Below are 16,584 nucleotides of genomic sequence, written 5' to 3'. Positions count from 1 at the left end.
GTTAAAAAAAAAACCTGAAAAAAATTATTGAACATGTCTAATATTTGCACTGAAATACTCCAGCAATATTATAAAGCCAACCTTAATATTAAATGAATAATGAATGAATAAATATACTAATGAATGAATAAAAACAGCAAGCAGGGGCAGATGCTGTGGCACAGCAGGTTAGCACCCTGGCCTGAAGCTCCGCCATTTCATATGGGGGCCGGTTTGAGACCCAGTGCTCCATTTCTCATCCAGCTCTCTGCTAGGCCAGGCAAAGCAGCAGAAAATGGACCAAGTCTCTAAGACCCTGCACCAGGAACCCCTGGCTCCTGGCTTCACATCAGTGCAGCTCTGTGGAATGTGGCCAATAGGGAAGTGAATGAACAGATGGAAGACCTCTCTCCCTCTGCCTCTCCTCTCTCTGTGTAAACTCTTTCAAATAGATGAATAAATCTTAGAAAACAGCAAATGTGTAACTCAATTTATTAAAATATGAATATTACAATGTCCACCAGGTGACAATGAAAACACAGAAATGAAAAGCAATGAAAAGTTTCAAGGAGAGCCTTTATCTGAGATCAGTTTGTGTTTGTGAACATGAAACACAGGCTAAGAAATTTATACACAGTATTATTTTTGAAGAGAGGAGGATTGGGACAAGTGTGAGTGTGTACTGGATATAACTACCACTTGTAACTATGACATCCCATGTGGGTGCCAGTTCATATCCTGGCTGTTCCACTTGCAATCCAGCTCCCTGTTAATGATCCAGAAAAAGCAGTAGAAGATGGCCTAAGATGCTGACACTCAAATGGACAACTGAAATGATCTTGCTTTGACATGAACCAGCACTGGGCCACAGCAGATATCTTCAGAGTCTATCACCACATGGAAGGTTTCTCTGATTATCCCTTCCTTTTCTGTAATTGGTGCTTCAGAACAAATACATTTTAAGAGAAGCATAAACTGTTTATTAGAAGGTTACATTCTGCAAGTTATTTTATAACATCACAATGCTAAATCGGTTTTATAAACCTTAGTCTCTAACAACTGAAAAACTGTGAGAGCATTAAGAGCTACACTTCAAAACATCTGTTTCCTTGGAAACTATTCTATCCCGGAATCCTTTCAAAGCATTCTTCTCAGGTCTGAAGAGAATAATGTAGCACTTGGGAACAAAGATGCAGCCCAGGAGCCCTGCACCAGAAGCCAAGATGGAGAAGACCTCCACAGCCACCATGACCTTCCCCTTGGTGCTGTGGTAGACAGGCAGGAAGGTCACCCAGACACTGCAGAACACCAGCATGCTGAACGTCAGGAACTTGGCTTCATTGAAGGTGTCAGGCAGATTCCTGGCCAGGAAAGCCACAGTGAAGCTGGCCAGGGCCAAGGAGCCCAGATAGCCCAGGACACAGTAGAAGGCAGTGACGGAGCCCTTGTTGCACACCAGGATGATGTGGCCATGCTCAGAGTGTGCATCTGTGTCAATAAAGGGAGGAGAAGTCCCAAGCCAGATGGCACAGACAGCCAGTTGGATTAGGGAGCAGATGGGAATAATGGAGTTAGATAACCCTGATATCAGCCAGTGTCTCATCCTTCTCCCTGGGGCAGTGACCTTGAAGGCCAGAACCACAGTGATACTTTTGGCCAGGACTGTGGAAATAGCCATGGTGAACACCACTCCAAACGTGGTTTGCTGGAGGACACAGGTGGTTGTGTTGGGATGACCAATGAACAGTAAGGAGCAGAGGAAGCAGAAGATGAGGGCGATGAGCAGGATGTAGCTGAGACAACGATTGTTGGCCTTGACTATGGGAGTGTCTCGGTGCTTCACAAAGACCCCAAGAACCAGAGCAGTGAGGACAGAAAAGCACACAGCTGTGCAGACCAGGGTCATTCCCAGGGGCTCTTCAAAAGACAGAAAGGTCAGTTTTTTGTAGAAGCACTTGTCTCGCTCTGTGTTGGCATACTGAAGATCTGGACACTTCACACACTGGTCCATATCTGGTGAGAAACGTAATTAACATCATCTCAAGTTCAGTTATTCCTGATTCACAAGTATCTTCTATAATACCCATCGTAGCTAGTTTAGGCAAATGGTCCTTATTTGATGTGAAAGACAGCATATAAAATGACATATAAAATTACTGGCAATTATATATGTCCATCTTCCTCATGTTAGCCAGTTAATACTTCATCTTCCTAAGTACCTTACATAATGATGAGTACATTCTCTTTTTCTCCTAACCAAGCCCTAAGGGCTACTCTCTGAACCTATTCATGGTGCTTTAAAAGCATACCTTAGCCTGTGTTATTTTAACACCACAAATTCCTTCTTCATTGTTTCTTTGGATTGGGAACTGATGATCAAGGTGCCAGAGGGTTCCATGTGTGGTGAGGGCTATTCTGCCCTTATACAGGGCATATTCTGCTGCATGCTCACTTGGAACAAGAGCAAGCAGAAGCCCTCAGTTTTTAAGTTTTTATTTAATGATTGCATTTTTCATACATTCACCTTTAGGAATATAGGGGTTCTTTTCCCTATACCCAGCCTCCCACTCCCACTCCCATCACATCTCCTTCTCCCTCTTCCTATACCATCTCCTTCTTCATTATGGTTCATTTTCAGTTTGATTTTAAATACAGAGGACCAACTCCATGTTAAGCATAGATTTCAACAGTTTGTATCCACACATACAGACCACATATAGAGCACAGTTTGGGAAAAAAATTGGCAGTTGATTCTCATAGTACAACTCATTAGGGACAGAGGTCCTACATGGGGACTAAGTACACAGTGACCTCTATTGTTACTTTAATGATTAACAATTTTATGTATGTATGACGTTAGTGATCCCACGAGGCTCTTGCCATGGTCTGCCAAGGCTATGGAAGCCTTTTGTGACCAGAGACTCCATCGGTATTTGGACAGGGCCATACGCAAAGTGGTTGCTCTCTCCTGTCTTCAGAGAAGAGTACATCCCTTTTTGATGACCTTTTCTTTCAACAGAGGTCTCACAGAGATCCTCCATGTAGTCTATTTTTTACTGCAGAGTCATGGCTTTCCATGCCTGAAATGAGCCCTTCTTTTAATGGTGTTATTTCCTCTGTACTCTCATGGCCTATTCAACCACCCAATGGTTGCAGTCTTTGTTTTGGAGAGTATTCATTTATTAATAATTTACATGAAAGTCAGAATTTCAGAAAGAGGAGAAGCACAATGGAGAGAGAGTGAGAAAGAAGGAGAGGAGGACAGGGAGAAAGAGGGAAAAAGAGGAGGGGAGCGATCTTCCACCCATTGATTCATACCCCAAAAGACATTAATAGCTGGAACTGGGTTGTTTTGAAGCCAGTAACTGGGAGCTTCTTCTGGGCTTCCTGTATTGGTGTGAGCTCCAAAACTTGGGCCATCTTCAGCTGCTTTCCCAAGCATCAGGAGAGAGCTGCATTGGAAGTGAAACAGCTGGAACTGAAACTGCTGACCAACTGGGATGCTAGCATCCCAGCCAGAGGCTTAGCCTACTATACCACAGCACCGGCCCTAGGTTCCCACTCTTAATATCATGGACTGGGAGATATACTTTGTGAATTTTGGTTGCACAGAAATCACCTAGTGATCTCACTAAAACATATCTCTTTAAGGTAGAATCTGGATTATATCATGATAGGGGAAAGCACTGATTGACAAACCACCATTAGAAGGCAAATGGTCAGGTTCTAGAGAAACAGAAGAGTTGTACACTTGATACCAGCTGGATTAGTTTCCACCCTTGAACGTTTTCATCAAGGAACACACTAGGATGCTGCCTGTAATCAAAGTCAGTCTGTAGATCAGCTTGAAACTTGCTGGCATATTTCCACTTTCCTGTCTTTTTATCCTTGAACATGAATTTTCTCTCCAGCTCTGTCTGTATCATCTTATGTTCAATATATTGCTCCATCGAAGACTGATGTCTCAACTTGCAGATTTCTTCCAATATTTAGTTAGTCATACCTTTGGATATTTCATACTTTTGAGACATTACAAGTGCCATCTTTCATAGGTTTGTTTTCCAGAATTGGTAAGGAAAAGTAACTGCTTTGTCCAATTTGGTATACCAGCACTACTTAATTCAATTACCAATTCACTGATTTCATTACACCATCCTGATATCACTTTAAATGATGCCACTTTTAAATCTTCCTTTTTAGTAAGCTTAATGTCATTCTTTTTTGACTATTTGCGTGGAGCTGAACTTCCTGTGTAATTTTCTGTAGAAGTTGCGTTCTTTCGTCAACTTTGTATCCAATCTTCAGTTGTAATTTCCATGTTTTGTAGCATTCTAAAATACTCTAGGATTGAAAGCTAATCCTTCTTTTTGTCATGTTTGAGTGGTTTTGTTCTTTGTTTACAATTCATAGATCACTTAGATTTTATTAACTATTTTTCTTCAGTTATGCTAATTATTATTACATTTTTCATGTACTATAAACTGAATTTGATTTTATGAAACTCTTTGGGCAAGATGTAGCCTATTTAAAAAATACTGTTGGATTTACATGTTTGAGATTTCAAATGTATGAATTTATTTCAACAACAGTGTCTTACAATTGCATTTTGCTGAAATATCTGGCAGTATTTATCCATCAACTTGAGATGTTCCCATAGAAGAAACAGAATTTTTTGATTTTCCTGTTCTCTATAGGAGTTGAGAAAGGAGTTCCTCTGAAAATTGTTCAACACAATTCAAGTATTGGGAATTATTTTAATAACTGTGAAGATATTTGGATTTTTCAAATATTGCTCAACATATTTCATAATATTTCTATCTGAGAATATCTGAATTTCTTCTATATTTTTCAATGTATCAGAATTAAATGATTAATAAGCTCTAATATTAGTATTTTTATATCTAAATAGACCTCTTCAGCTCTCTTTGTGTATACACACACACACACATACAGAGTAATCTTATTGTTCGCACTGTTCCATCTTGCTGAGGTTCATAAATCTTTCTTGTTTATCATCACCAACTTTAAATTCTTCCAATTTTTACTTACTTCAATTTCCTTATAATGTCCACATTTTACCTTCAAGGGCTTGTGCTGAATTTGCAGTCATTGACCTACCTTGGTATGCATAATTATTTTTTTTAAAAGACAGAGTTATAGAGGGCAGTAGAGACAGAATGAGGCCTTCCATCTGCTGGTTCACTCCCAAGATGGCTGAAGCAGCCAGAGCTGTGCTGATCTGAAGACAGGAGATTCTTCAGAGTCTCTCATGTGTGTGCAGGGACCCAAGGACATGGGCCATCTTCTACTACTATCCCAGGCCAGAGTAGAGAGCTGGATCAGAAGAGGAGCAGTTGGGACTAGAACCGGTGCCCATAAGGGATGCTGGTGCTTCAGGCCAGGGCTTAAACCCACTGTGCCACAGTGCCAGGTTCACTATGCATAGTTATTACCGTGTATGTCAGCTTGTGTTCTTTTGTTATAAATTTTATAAATGTGTGTACATATGTAAGAATAAGAAGGTTCTTGAAGATTTATATTTTAAGCAGCAATGACTTTCGTCAAAGGCTAAGATTAGCCCCATTTGTGATATTTGGTGAGTATTATCCTCAGGATGATATACTGTATGATTTCTAACATAGTTTTTCATAAAACACACAGTTTGTTTAGAGTTGCACTTTCTCACTCCAAGAATGGTGCACTTGAATTTGGTGAAAGCATTTTTACCTATATAAGCACAAGGAACTCAGACATGAGTTTTCCTACTGAATTAGCACATACACCACACTACTCCCATGGACCGTACTCTGTTGCCAGAACCTTTCATTATCAACAATAAGTTTCAAAAAATTAGAATGATACTAAATACATGGTGCAAATAACTACTCATGCAACACAAGCAAAAACTGGAAAATCTTTATGATACATGGGATAGCATAGCTCTGATTCATGGAATAAATCTTAGAAATGCCACATTGTTTTATGGGGTGAATATTCTCCAATCTTGGTTTCTATTCATTTTTACCATATGTATATCAGCCTGAACTCCAACATGGTCAGCATTCCAGAGACATTCAGTCTTTTATATGTTTTCATAAATAATACAGAGTATATTATGGAAAGTTTTATCCTTTTGTGGATTATTATTGATTATTGGGATTAATTTCTACCTGAAAGTGGGAAGAATTTTCTCAGCAGTCATATTCCACAGTTTTTTCTTTCCATGGATAGTTTGATAATTTAAGAAACAGGTGGTAACTTCTCCATGAGGCAGGGACTGACTTACCTTTCTGATTGGAAATCTCATTCCCAGGACAAGGTGTGCAATCAAAACAACAGGCAGGCTTTCCCTCCAGAGGGGTTTTTCTGAATCCAGGGCTGCAACTCACACTGCATACCGAGCGTGGAGTCTGAGAAAAATCAGATGAGTGTTGTTCATAGTTCAGACTATTACTTAAGTTCCATGTAGAGGGTTTTCAAGTCCTGCAAACCTGTTCACTTAAACTGTAAAAATCTGTTTCTGACACAATGACAACATTCAATTTGATTTTCTTAAATAGTTTCAAAAGATGTGGAGGAACAAGTGTGTGTACTGTCCATCCTCAGACACTAAAAACATAAGAAAGTATTTGGATTGGAAGTGGAGTGATTTAATGTCTCTAAGTGTCTTTTTAATAAGCCATACTGCACATACTCCCTTAGCAGTTGGGGGGGTAACAATGTGTCATGTGAATCTTATGATCAGTCCTACTTACCTCTGTAATTCCTGTGGCCCACTCTATCAAATTCTCAGAGAGAGACAACTGTTCACTCTGTGAAACATATGGGGAAAATCGTCCTACTTTAACCTTACGTCCAAAACCATATGGAAAATTCCAAAAGTTGAGAATGTCATATTCAGCTTCCAAATTCCTCTTGTGATTAAAATTCACTAGGTCACCAGCTGGATTGGTAAATTGAAGGTTCTTCAGAAATGGGTGCAACTGAAAAAATACATCATATTCTCATGAAGATTGACCAAGTTATAACACACCAAACCCAGGTTAGAGAAAGCCTCTCTTTGTCTGTAATCACAAATAAACAATAGAACCTGTTTAGGACCACCAAATGAATTGAAGTAAAAAAAAAATCCTGATGAGAACTACATCAAGGTAAGTATGATTTCACACATTTTTCTATAAAAACAAGGGGAATCAAAAATATCTAGCTGTGAGATTCAGACCACTTCCAACAGTGCATTCCAAGCTACCAACACTCTTTTCTTCAGTGTACCTAGCACAACTATCTGTAATAAAGTTACTAGAATAAAGAACTGTGCAAATTATATGAGATCCCTTATGTTCATTGTAGAAGAACTTCCTCAGTAACATTTGAACCTGAAAATAATTGCCATACCGCTGAAGTTGAAAATGGAATAACACAGTCTATGTATTTCACATGTCAAAATTAAATGGACAGAATTGGAGAATATTTTTAAGTCACAGCATTTATGCTTACCCAAATTACCTTCCCACTTTTCATTGGAGCCCTTTTGCTAATGACAAATTACAGGCAGAGGCTCATTTTTATCTTGTGTTTTGGAGAAAGGTTCCCAAGCTACTTGGATTGAACAGCTGCAGAAGCTCTTAAGGGGATCACTTCAGGAGTACATGTCAACAATGGAAACCAAGTCACCTGCCAGGGAGAAAATGCCACCTTTGCCCCCTTGTTCCCTGGCTGCATTTCCACATCTTGTAAAAGCATCTCATGTACACTGTGGGCCACAGCATACACAGCATTGTATATGTTGTAACTCCCATCACTCATGGTCATATCAAAATGATGCGGAGGCAAGGATTCCAAGGAAGCATTCAGTGGACAGTTCTGCAAAGTTTTACAGAATGCCCCAGAAACTGAGCAATTAAAAGCCAGTGACCAGAATTTGGAGAGGTAAGAGTCTTCTGGGTACTTGGAAGGGTTAGCTGTCCGAAGAAAGTTTTTGAAACCAGAGATCTCACTATGGTGGTCTGAAAAAATGAGAGTCCCATGGAATGAGTGGAACAGGAAAGGTTCCTCAGTACTGGCAAAATCCCATTGTGAAGTGGTGACCCAGACTTTCCACATCATTAACTTCCACCATGATTGAAAGCTGGTGCCTATGAGTGACTCAGTGACACAGAAAAGAATCACCACATTTGCTGATGATTTTAGGATCTGGATATGAACACTATTTTGGAATGAAGAAAGTGTCTCTTCAGTGGCTGGGATCAATTCCACAAAGTCTACACAGATGCCATTCTTCTGCAACTCTACTTTCAAATCAGACATAAACTGAATACCTTTTGGGAGGTCTGAGATGGCCAAACCCACCCAGGTCCACCCAAAGTGGAGCATCAAGGAAGCCATGCCACGGGCCAGGGAAGTGTCTTTGGGTGCCATCTGATAGAGGGAAGGAAACTGACCACTGTCACTCAGAAGAGGTTCAAAAGGCCCAAGAGTCAGCTAAGGGAAAAGGCAAGAAATCTGTGTAAGGGTATTGTCATAGTGGAAAATATTATTCCTGAAAAAATTAAGCAGATAATCGAAGTGTCAGATTTTAGAATATTTCATTTTTCTCATCTCCCACTACATGAGATCTTCCTAGTTCATGAATCATTAGACTCATAGGTTGAGAAAAACATTTCTCCTTTTCACTCACCCACACCTCTGCTTCAGAACAAATGTGGCTAATCCACAAAATCTCTGCACACATTCTCTTTAGATCACATACTGTGTCAAATGTATAAGGTCTCTTTCCCTTAAATTTTTGGATCTAAGTAAGGCACCTAAGGTGATGTACTTTATCCCACTTTTTCACTACACACTCACCTGTGGAATTTTGTAGAGTTCCAGCAGTGTCCCCATTTGGACAGCAATGCTGCTTTCTGATATTACAGCAACAGACTTGCTCTGTTTCTTACATGTATAATTAGGAACGTACTTTTCCAGTCCCACAAGCCAGATGAAGGGGTTCTCCATCACAGTTATATGACTGTGCATGACATTATAGATACCAAATCCCAAGGTCATGTTGGGTAATAGATGGGGGTTTTTGTTGATCTCCTCAATAGCAAAAACCAAGGCCAGAACATACTGGTAGTTTTTGGACTGAAACCTGCATGAAATGCACAAGGATCTTTAAGGGAAAAGCCTCCAATCCAGATTATCATCAATTCTGTGATTATTGTGAAAGATGGATTGGTCATGGCCAAAATTCATATGTTCTAATCTGTGTAGATTTGCTGAGTACAGAGTGTGAACTGTTGTATTTGCAGGACACGTCCTCACCAGAACCAAAGCTGCTACCAACTTTTACTGGTTTCCAAGCCTAAATGATTCTGAAAAATAAGATCTGCTTTCACATCATAATGTCTTGGGCATGTTATCCCATGGTTGTCCATGTAGCCAAAGAACATGATCTTATTTTTGGATGCAAACCTCATCAATTTTAATCATCTCTGGCAACAGCTACCTCTTCTAAGTGTGTGTATTTGATATCTAAAGTAAATGCTACAACAGGCTCTGGAATGTCCTCTCTAAAGTTCATGCACACCTAGGAGTACACTCCAGTTGTCAAAGAAAGCATGACAAGGAAAGTCACATCATCTTTAGCACTGCCTCTAAATGTTTCCTACATCCACAAACTACAATGATTCTTCATCTTACCACATCATTAAGTGCTTCTTGAAATAGCAGTCATACGATCATAAGGCTGCAGGTTGTAAAGGCAAAAGAGAATAACTCAATTGAAGGCCATGTGTTCAAAAAGAGGGATGATGTCACAGTACTGAGAATGGTAGATGGGAGTCTGTAATTGATCCTGAAAAATCTTTTCCCCATCATACTTACCCATCAACAAGCATCACAAGCCAAGAAAATAAAATTGAATTCAGAGCTTGAAAGAAGGGAAATAGTGAAAAGGGAGGAGCACTTTAGAGAAGGTGGAAACACTCCCTGGCTGAACATGAATCACTGGGCTATGAGGCACCTGATGCTTTACAATTAAGCCAGTCATGCATTTAGAACACTAAACATATGTTAAAGTAAATCATTATGAGTGATATCAGTATTTACTCCACACCGGCCTGCTTCACTCACATTTTCCTACAATACTGAATATAAATAGCCTTACATGTGAAGGAAATGATGCATTTCTACATTTCATTATGAGTGATATCAGTATTTACTCCAAACAGGCCTTCTTCACTCAAGTTTTCCTACAATATTGAATATAAATAGCCTTCCATGCATAGAAAATGATGCATTTCTACTTTTTAGGATCTGACATTTCACAAAAAATGCAAATGAGGAGCCCCTTGTATTTATTTCTGATGTTCTGTGTGTTGATTCCTCATGAATAGACTAGGTCACGTACACTGCTTCCTAAGGGTTACTGTGTGCTCCAGAGGAAGTGACAGTTTTTCAGTTCTTGGTCCTTGCTGTAACATAATATGGATATATGTATGCATATTATATATGTATTCTCTCTATATATCTATACATAGGTATACTATAACCATGCACACAGTAGCTATATATATAGTGTTTTATGTATATATAATTTGCATACATATTTGCTATCCAAATATGTCATTCATACTTTGTAGAATGAGGAAATTTGAAAATCATTGCTATGAATCAAATAAAATTCAGTTTTGTATTTCATATATCTGTTTCTCTCCTCATTACTATGACACTTCCATTATTCCACATCCTCTAATTTCTTTTTCCAGCTGCTGCCTTATACCAAAATGTCTATACAGCTCTTTGACACACTGGAATTTGTAAGAGTTTATCTCTTTTATGCTGTGTTCTTTATCTCTAAAAACAGTTTATCAGTAACTGTTGTATATTCTAAAGTTAGTGAATCTAACATTGGAGGGTATAGCACCTAAATCTATTGACAGTTCAGTATTTCTTGTTTTTCCAAGTATCATCAACACAGATATTTTCCCTGGGTTTGCTAAGATTTGATTATGATCTCCAGTTTGCATGGCATACATCTTGGAGGAACTTGGGCTCTATTCATAGCCTTTTTTCCTACTACTGGAAAGTCACTATTTCCTGGTCTCCATCATTAAGGGTACACTAAAATGATGTGCTGCATGCATAACCATGGGGAATACTACTAGTAGTAATAAATATATATTTCATGAATTGGACCCCATGTGCACATATTAAATTAGGTGAATTTATAAAAATCAATGTGAAGTAATATTGTTCTACCAAGCTAGTATCCATTAGATTTTTTCTGCAGAGATCTTTGGACAAATGCCTAAAATACTTCATCAGTTGCATCACCTTGGTGGCACCAACTATACTTCTCAAATCCATTGGCTTTAATGATACTGAAATGATCTATATCCTAATACCTACCTTCTACCAAAGTTCTATGCAGCTGCAACCTACTTCCTATAGCCTTACAGAAGAAACCAATGAGAAAATTGGCACTTTCATAAACAGGTTTGAAAAAAACAATTCTGCTGTCCTACAAGATACTATATTCTGCATGCATATAATTTATATATACTATATATGTATATGAAACATTTATATTTAGCTACAAATAAAGGATCTTCAAGAGGGGCAAAAAAAAAAAACCAGAATAATCCCCCTTAAGTAATCTATTTTTCCCAGAAAAGGCAGAATCAGGGAAACACTATAAATGTAGTAGATTATAACCATTGAAATTCTTATGGGTATATTCATCAGTAAAATATAATTACTATATTTGTGCAATGGTGTTGCCCTGAGATTACTTTTACATAGAAAAAACTTTTTGAATCTTTCCTCCTTTACAACTATAGAAAAAATGAAGTGTTCTCATGGCCACAAATCTAGTATGTAGCAGAAAAGAGTGTGAGCACATGTGGAAGAGCTCATGTAACTCAGTTCATTCATTTCAGTGCATGGGTTCTGTAAGAATCTGCTACTGAGGCACAATAGGCCCTGGAGCTGATGAAAGTGGACAGGGAAGGACAGGAGGATACCGACCAGACTCTGCTTCCTCCTCTGATGAGACAACATTTCCCTGAACTATCCACAGTGCCAGGCGGAAAGAAATGTCTTCTTCATGCCCCAAATCAATTACCAGTAGTTTTTAGGAGGGACAGAAGATGGACAGGGCAGGCATACAGAACATATTTGCCTATAGATTTGCAGACCGAAAAACAAGTAGCTAATATGTAAATAAATGGAAAATGATTATTGCAAGAAGAACTTACCATCTGAATCTGTGATATTTGATGAACCTCTTCATGATTATGGGAACCTCATATGTGTAAATGTGCAAAAAAGCAGCAATCTCAATATCTCCATCCTTGTAAAAACTCTGTTCCATCTGGGAATAGCAGTCAGGACCATCCTGACATGTCACAAGGAGATACAGCTGCAGAAAGAGCAACAGAAAGATCAAAGAAAACATCTGTGAAAAACCCTATGAGACAAGAGCACTGGAACATGCAGGGTCATGCAGGTGGATACATAGTGTGTGTGTGTGTGTGTGTGTGTGTGTGTGTGTGTGATTGCTTCAAACAAGCCACTTTAATACTGCTCCATCTGACTTCTTTCCACCAGCTGTCCACTCGTCCATGGGGGAATCTGATACTTTTCTGCCCTGAGGCTCTGCAGTTCAGGTCTTCTGTCCTGGTGGAAAACACAAGAAGAAAAACATGTTTGTGAATCATTCTCCTCACCACATGTGCCAGGATTTCCTCCAAGTCCATGGATACAAAGACTCAAGGGAGAAACTCCTGCTAGTTACATTTGGTCCAAGGGCTTTGTCAATAAACCATTCCATGAACTTTTGGCAATTATGTACCGGGATTGCATCAGAGGGCATGAAGGGGGGCATCAGGTGAGGCTTTCAGTGAGCTTTCAGACCAGAAATCTCCAGCATCACACACTATAATGACCCAAAGTGCAATAGGGCAGCCTCCCTCAGCCAGTATTCTGGGTAGCCACAAATCACTTTGATAGCACATGGACCCCAAACCAGTCCTGTTTACAGAGATGCCCACTAAGACATGTGGTTGTCAATCACTGTGCAACCAGTAATCAGCCTGAATTCAGATATTTCCATTCTGCATTTCTAATCACTTCATCTTTAGTTGTAAAACATAAAAAACTTCCACGTTGCTGTTAACCCTGGTAATCCCATAATGATCTGCTTTTGCACCTACAACCTTGGTTGATGCTCTCATGAGAACCTGGAACTATTTGAGTACTTATAGCTTTTTACTCTAAGCAGACAGTACCAGCTGGAAGTCACCTCTTTATTCCCACCACCACAAACACCAAGGGCAGAATGATGCCTCCAGACACCTATACTTCTTGAATGCAAGTGACTTTCAGGATGCTTATGTAGGACACCATCAGGGCAGCTAGGTAGCATTAAAACTTTGCCAAATCCACAGACTGCACAACACAACAGTGAACAAAATGGATACCATGTCCTATAGGCAATAATGAGGATCAACACTGACTAATCATTTGTGCTTGTATACTTGTGTGAGGTATTGCCAATAGAATAAATCTAATAAGGGGGGTAGAAAGGGCATATATGAGAACTCTATTTTTCCACTCAAAAGTTTTCTAAACTCAAATTACTGTATATGCGGTGCCTAATATTTTAAGTAAAACACATTCTTCATTGCTTAGCCACTGCTCAGATGCCATTAGGGAGATTTTTTTTTAACTTTTATTTAATGAATATAAATTTCCACAGTACAGCTTATGGATTACAATGGCTTCCCCCCCCCATAACTTCCCTCCCACCCGCAACCCTCCCCTTTCCTTCTCGCTCCCCCCTTCCATTCACATCAAGATTCATTTTCAATTCTCTTTATATACAGAAGATCAGTTTAGCATATATTAAGTAAAGATTTCAACAGTTTGAGATTTTGATTAGGGGTACATGCAAAGTGAGATGCAGTATACAAACAAAATACACAACAGAATTCAGTGACTTGCCTAAAATTGAAAATATAATTTCTTGATGAGTTAAACTTATTACTGGTACATTGATGAAGCTTGTTGTCTATTCAGTTAAACAAGAAAAATAAATCTAAATCAGAGAGCAAGCATCCACTGTTCTCTCTAATGTGTAGGAACTAAAAATAGAGACAACCTGAATGCACTCCACTGAAAAAAAGATTGGGAATGGAGAGGATGAACTGCATGCAATGAGGAGGCTTCAGAAAATTCATGGAAAATGTGTGTTATGAAACAGTTATGGATGAATTTTTAAAAATTAGCACCCAGATTTATTCAATATTGTTAGCTTCAGTGTTTCTTTCATATTTAACATTTTCATCTTCTATATCCTTAATGCTGCATTTGACATTTTTTATAGTTTGTGATGAATGCTTCAATTCTAGAACTTCAGACTTAATTCAGGGAAATATATATTCTAATTGCATAAACTTATATGGAATCTGAGATTATACATTTATGTCAAATTGAACTTTAGCAACAACATCATAAAAGTTGATAATATTTTTTCTATTTGAGACTTTTAATAATTTATATTGAAGTCCAATATCATGTAGGTTACTGTAAAGCAATTTCCAAAAATAAAAATATGTGGACATTTGAGCGGGTAGGTACAGAGTTCTCTGTGTGTACAGGGAACACACACATGAAATTACACTCATTCTACATCGAGAACACTGTCTCCAATGGACTATCCTGGACTATCTTCTCAGGCTCTATACCCTTCAAATCAAAAGTAAAAATCACTATAAGTACATTGTAACTTAATGTCATAGCAAGCAGTAAAGGAAACTAAGAAAATTCACAATGCAGAGGTGAGCTGGCATGTCAGCACTCACTGTATCAATTCTCAGTAACTCCAAATTAGCTATGCTGGTATGTAAAGTCTACAACACTGCATTTTTAACCATTCTGAATTATGTCCCAGACAAAAATCCCCACATCATCCATCTTCTAGCCATGCTTAATCTGATGCAGCTCCTCTGAATATAACAGAACATGACACTTTGCTAGTTTTGCCATTTCTGGTAATCTATCAGGATTCTGTTTCTACCATTATCCATCTAACCTAGGAATAATACTGCTGATTACTGAAGAGAGACCAAGATGGCTGAATGAGAAGGACATACTGTTATAATCTAGGAGGAGATATAAAAGTAAAAGTGGAAGAAATACATTCTCCTGGGATAGTTAGAGAGAAAACCACAGTGGGAATTCTATGGAAGGAAGAAGAATGCTGTGGATCAGTGTGGAAGGTGCAGACATGCAGTATGTTCAAGGACACAACAGAAAAACCCAGCAGCCAAGAGCCAGAGAAAGCAACAGTGTTGGAGAGGGAGGGGAGATCAGACTGCAGTGCCTGAGCCACTGGTTATGTAATTGGAAGGAGAGATTTCAAGAGTCAACCACTTGAGAGAAAATGGGAGAATATGGCTACATATCCTTCCAGATACATGTTTCCAACATACAAATTAAAAAACAGAACGGACAATACAAATATCATCCAAACTGCATAGAGGAATTGAACAGACATTCATGCACAAATAGATGAGCCAAAGGCCTTACCAAGGGTGCTAAACATTAGTACACTTGGAATACTATTCAAAATCACACTGAGATATCACCTCACGTCTGCTCGATTGGCTACAATAATTTTTGTTTTAAAGATTTTGTTTGGAAGATTGAGAGAGTGAATGTGAGTGATACAGTCAGAAAGAGAGAGAGAGAGTATCTTCCATCCCATGGTTCACTCTCAAATGATCACAACAGCTGGAGCTGAGCTGATCCAAAGACAGGAGCCAGGGGCTTCTTCAGGTCTTCCCAATAGCTGCAAAGGACCAAAGACTTGGGCCATCTTCCACTGCTTTCCCTGGCCACAAAAGGCACTTGGATCCTTAGGGATCCTTGGTAAATGTCTCCAACCATGATTATTATCAACTCCAAACTTAGAACTACTAGAGAATGAAGGTTTTGTGCAAATATGGGGAGGTTGAAATACTGCTCTGTAGCATGATCATAGTTGATGAGGTCTTTGGGAGGTAATAGCAATTTTTTATGGCTTACCTAGTTGCTTTCTCACAATTTTCAATATGAGACTGCAGAGAGAGTTTGTTACATCTCTCTAAAAGGTGAAGACTGTGAGAAGAGGAAAGGAAAATTATCTTTACTGGAGGCAGGAAACGTGTCCTGGACAAACACCAACCTCATGTATATTGATCCTGGTCTTACCAGCTGAGAGAAATTCTGAAAAATAAATTTCTGTTGTTAAGTCATAAAGTCATGGTATGTTATTACTAACACAAGTAAATTGGGATGAACACTAGTTACTCTCATTTGTGTCAACAGATGACTCTCCCAAGTCCTTGGATTTTGTATTTGTAGCAAATGCCAGAACAGGCTCTGGAATGTTCTGTCTAAATTACATGTTCCACAAGGAAGAGAAACAGATTTTCAAAGGAAAGCAAAATGAATTAAAAACAAATCAATCTTGCTGAATTTTGCACAGGCTCCATCATGGAACAAAAATGGTTATTTATATTAGCACATCATTAAATGACTCCTCAACTGCATCATCATGAACATGACTTTGTGCAA

At 38.8% G+C, this 16,584-nt stretch overlaps 1 protein-coding gene across 1 annotated transcript in view; it reads right to left on the bottom strand.

Annotated features, from left to right (window-relative positions):
• Positions 1-1,057: 1,057 nt before the first annotated feature.
• Positions 1,058-16,584, bottom strand: part of LOC127482645 (vomeronasal type-2 receptor 116-like) — a 52,877-nt gene continuing 37,350 nt past the window's right edge. Inside the window, exons 2-8 of the mRNA XM_070067590.1 lie at positions 12,222-12,385; positions 8,827-9,112; positions 7,654-8,460; positions 6,735-6,962; positions 6,266-6,389; positions 3,738-3,740; positions 1,058-1,992 (exon numbers count right to left, since the gene is read on the bottom strand). Coding sequence (XP_069923691.1) covers positions 1,058-1,992; positions 3,738-3,740; positions 6,266-6,389; positions 6,735-6,962; positions 7,654-8,460; positions 8,827-9,112; positions 12,222-12,385 — 2,547 coding nt within the window. The remainder of the gene's footprint in view (positions 1,993-3,737; positions 3,741-6,265; positions 6,390-6,734; positions 6,963-7,653; positions 8,461-8,826; positions 9,113-12,221; positions 12,386-16,584) is intronic.

The sequence above is a fragment of the Oryctolagus cuniculus genome, assembly GCF_964237555.1.
Source record: "Oryctolagus cuniculus chromosome 16 unlocalized genomic scaffold, mOryCun1.1 SUPER_16_unloc_1, whole genome shotgun sequence".
NCBI classification, from domain to species: Eukaryota; Metazoa; Chordata; class Mammalia; order Lagomorpha; family Leporidae; genus Oryctolagus; species Oryctolagus cuniculus.
The sequence above is the reverse complement of the archived record's forward strand: the minus strand, read 5'-3'. Positions and strand labels throughout refer to the sequence as shown.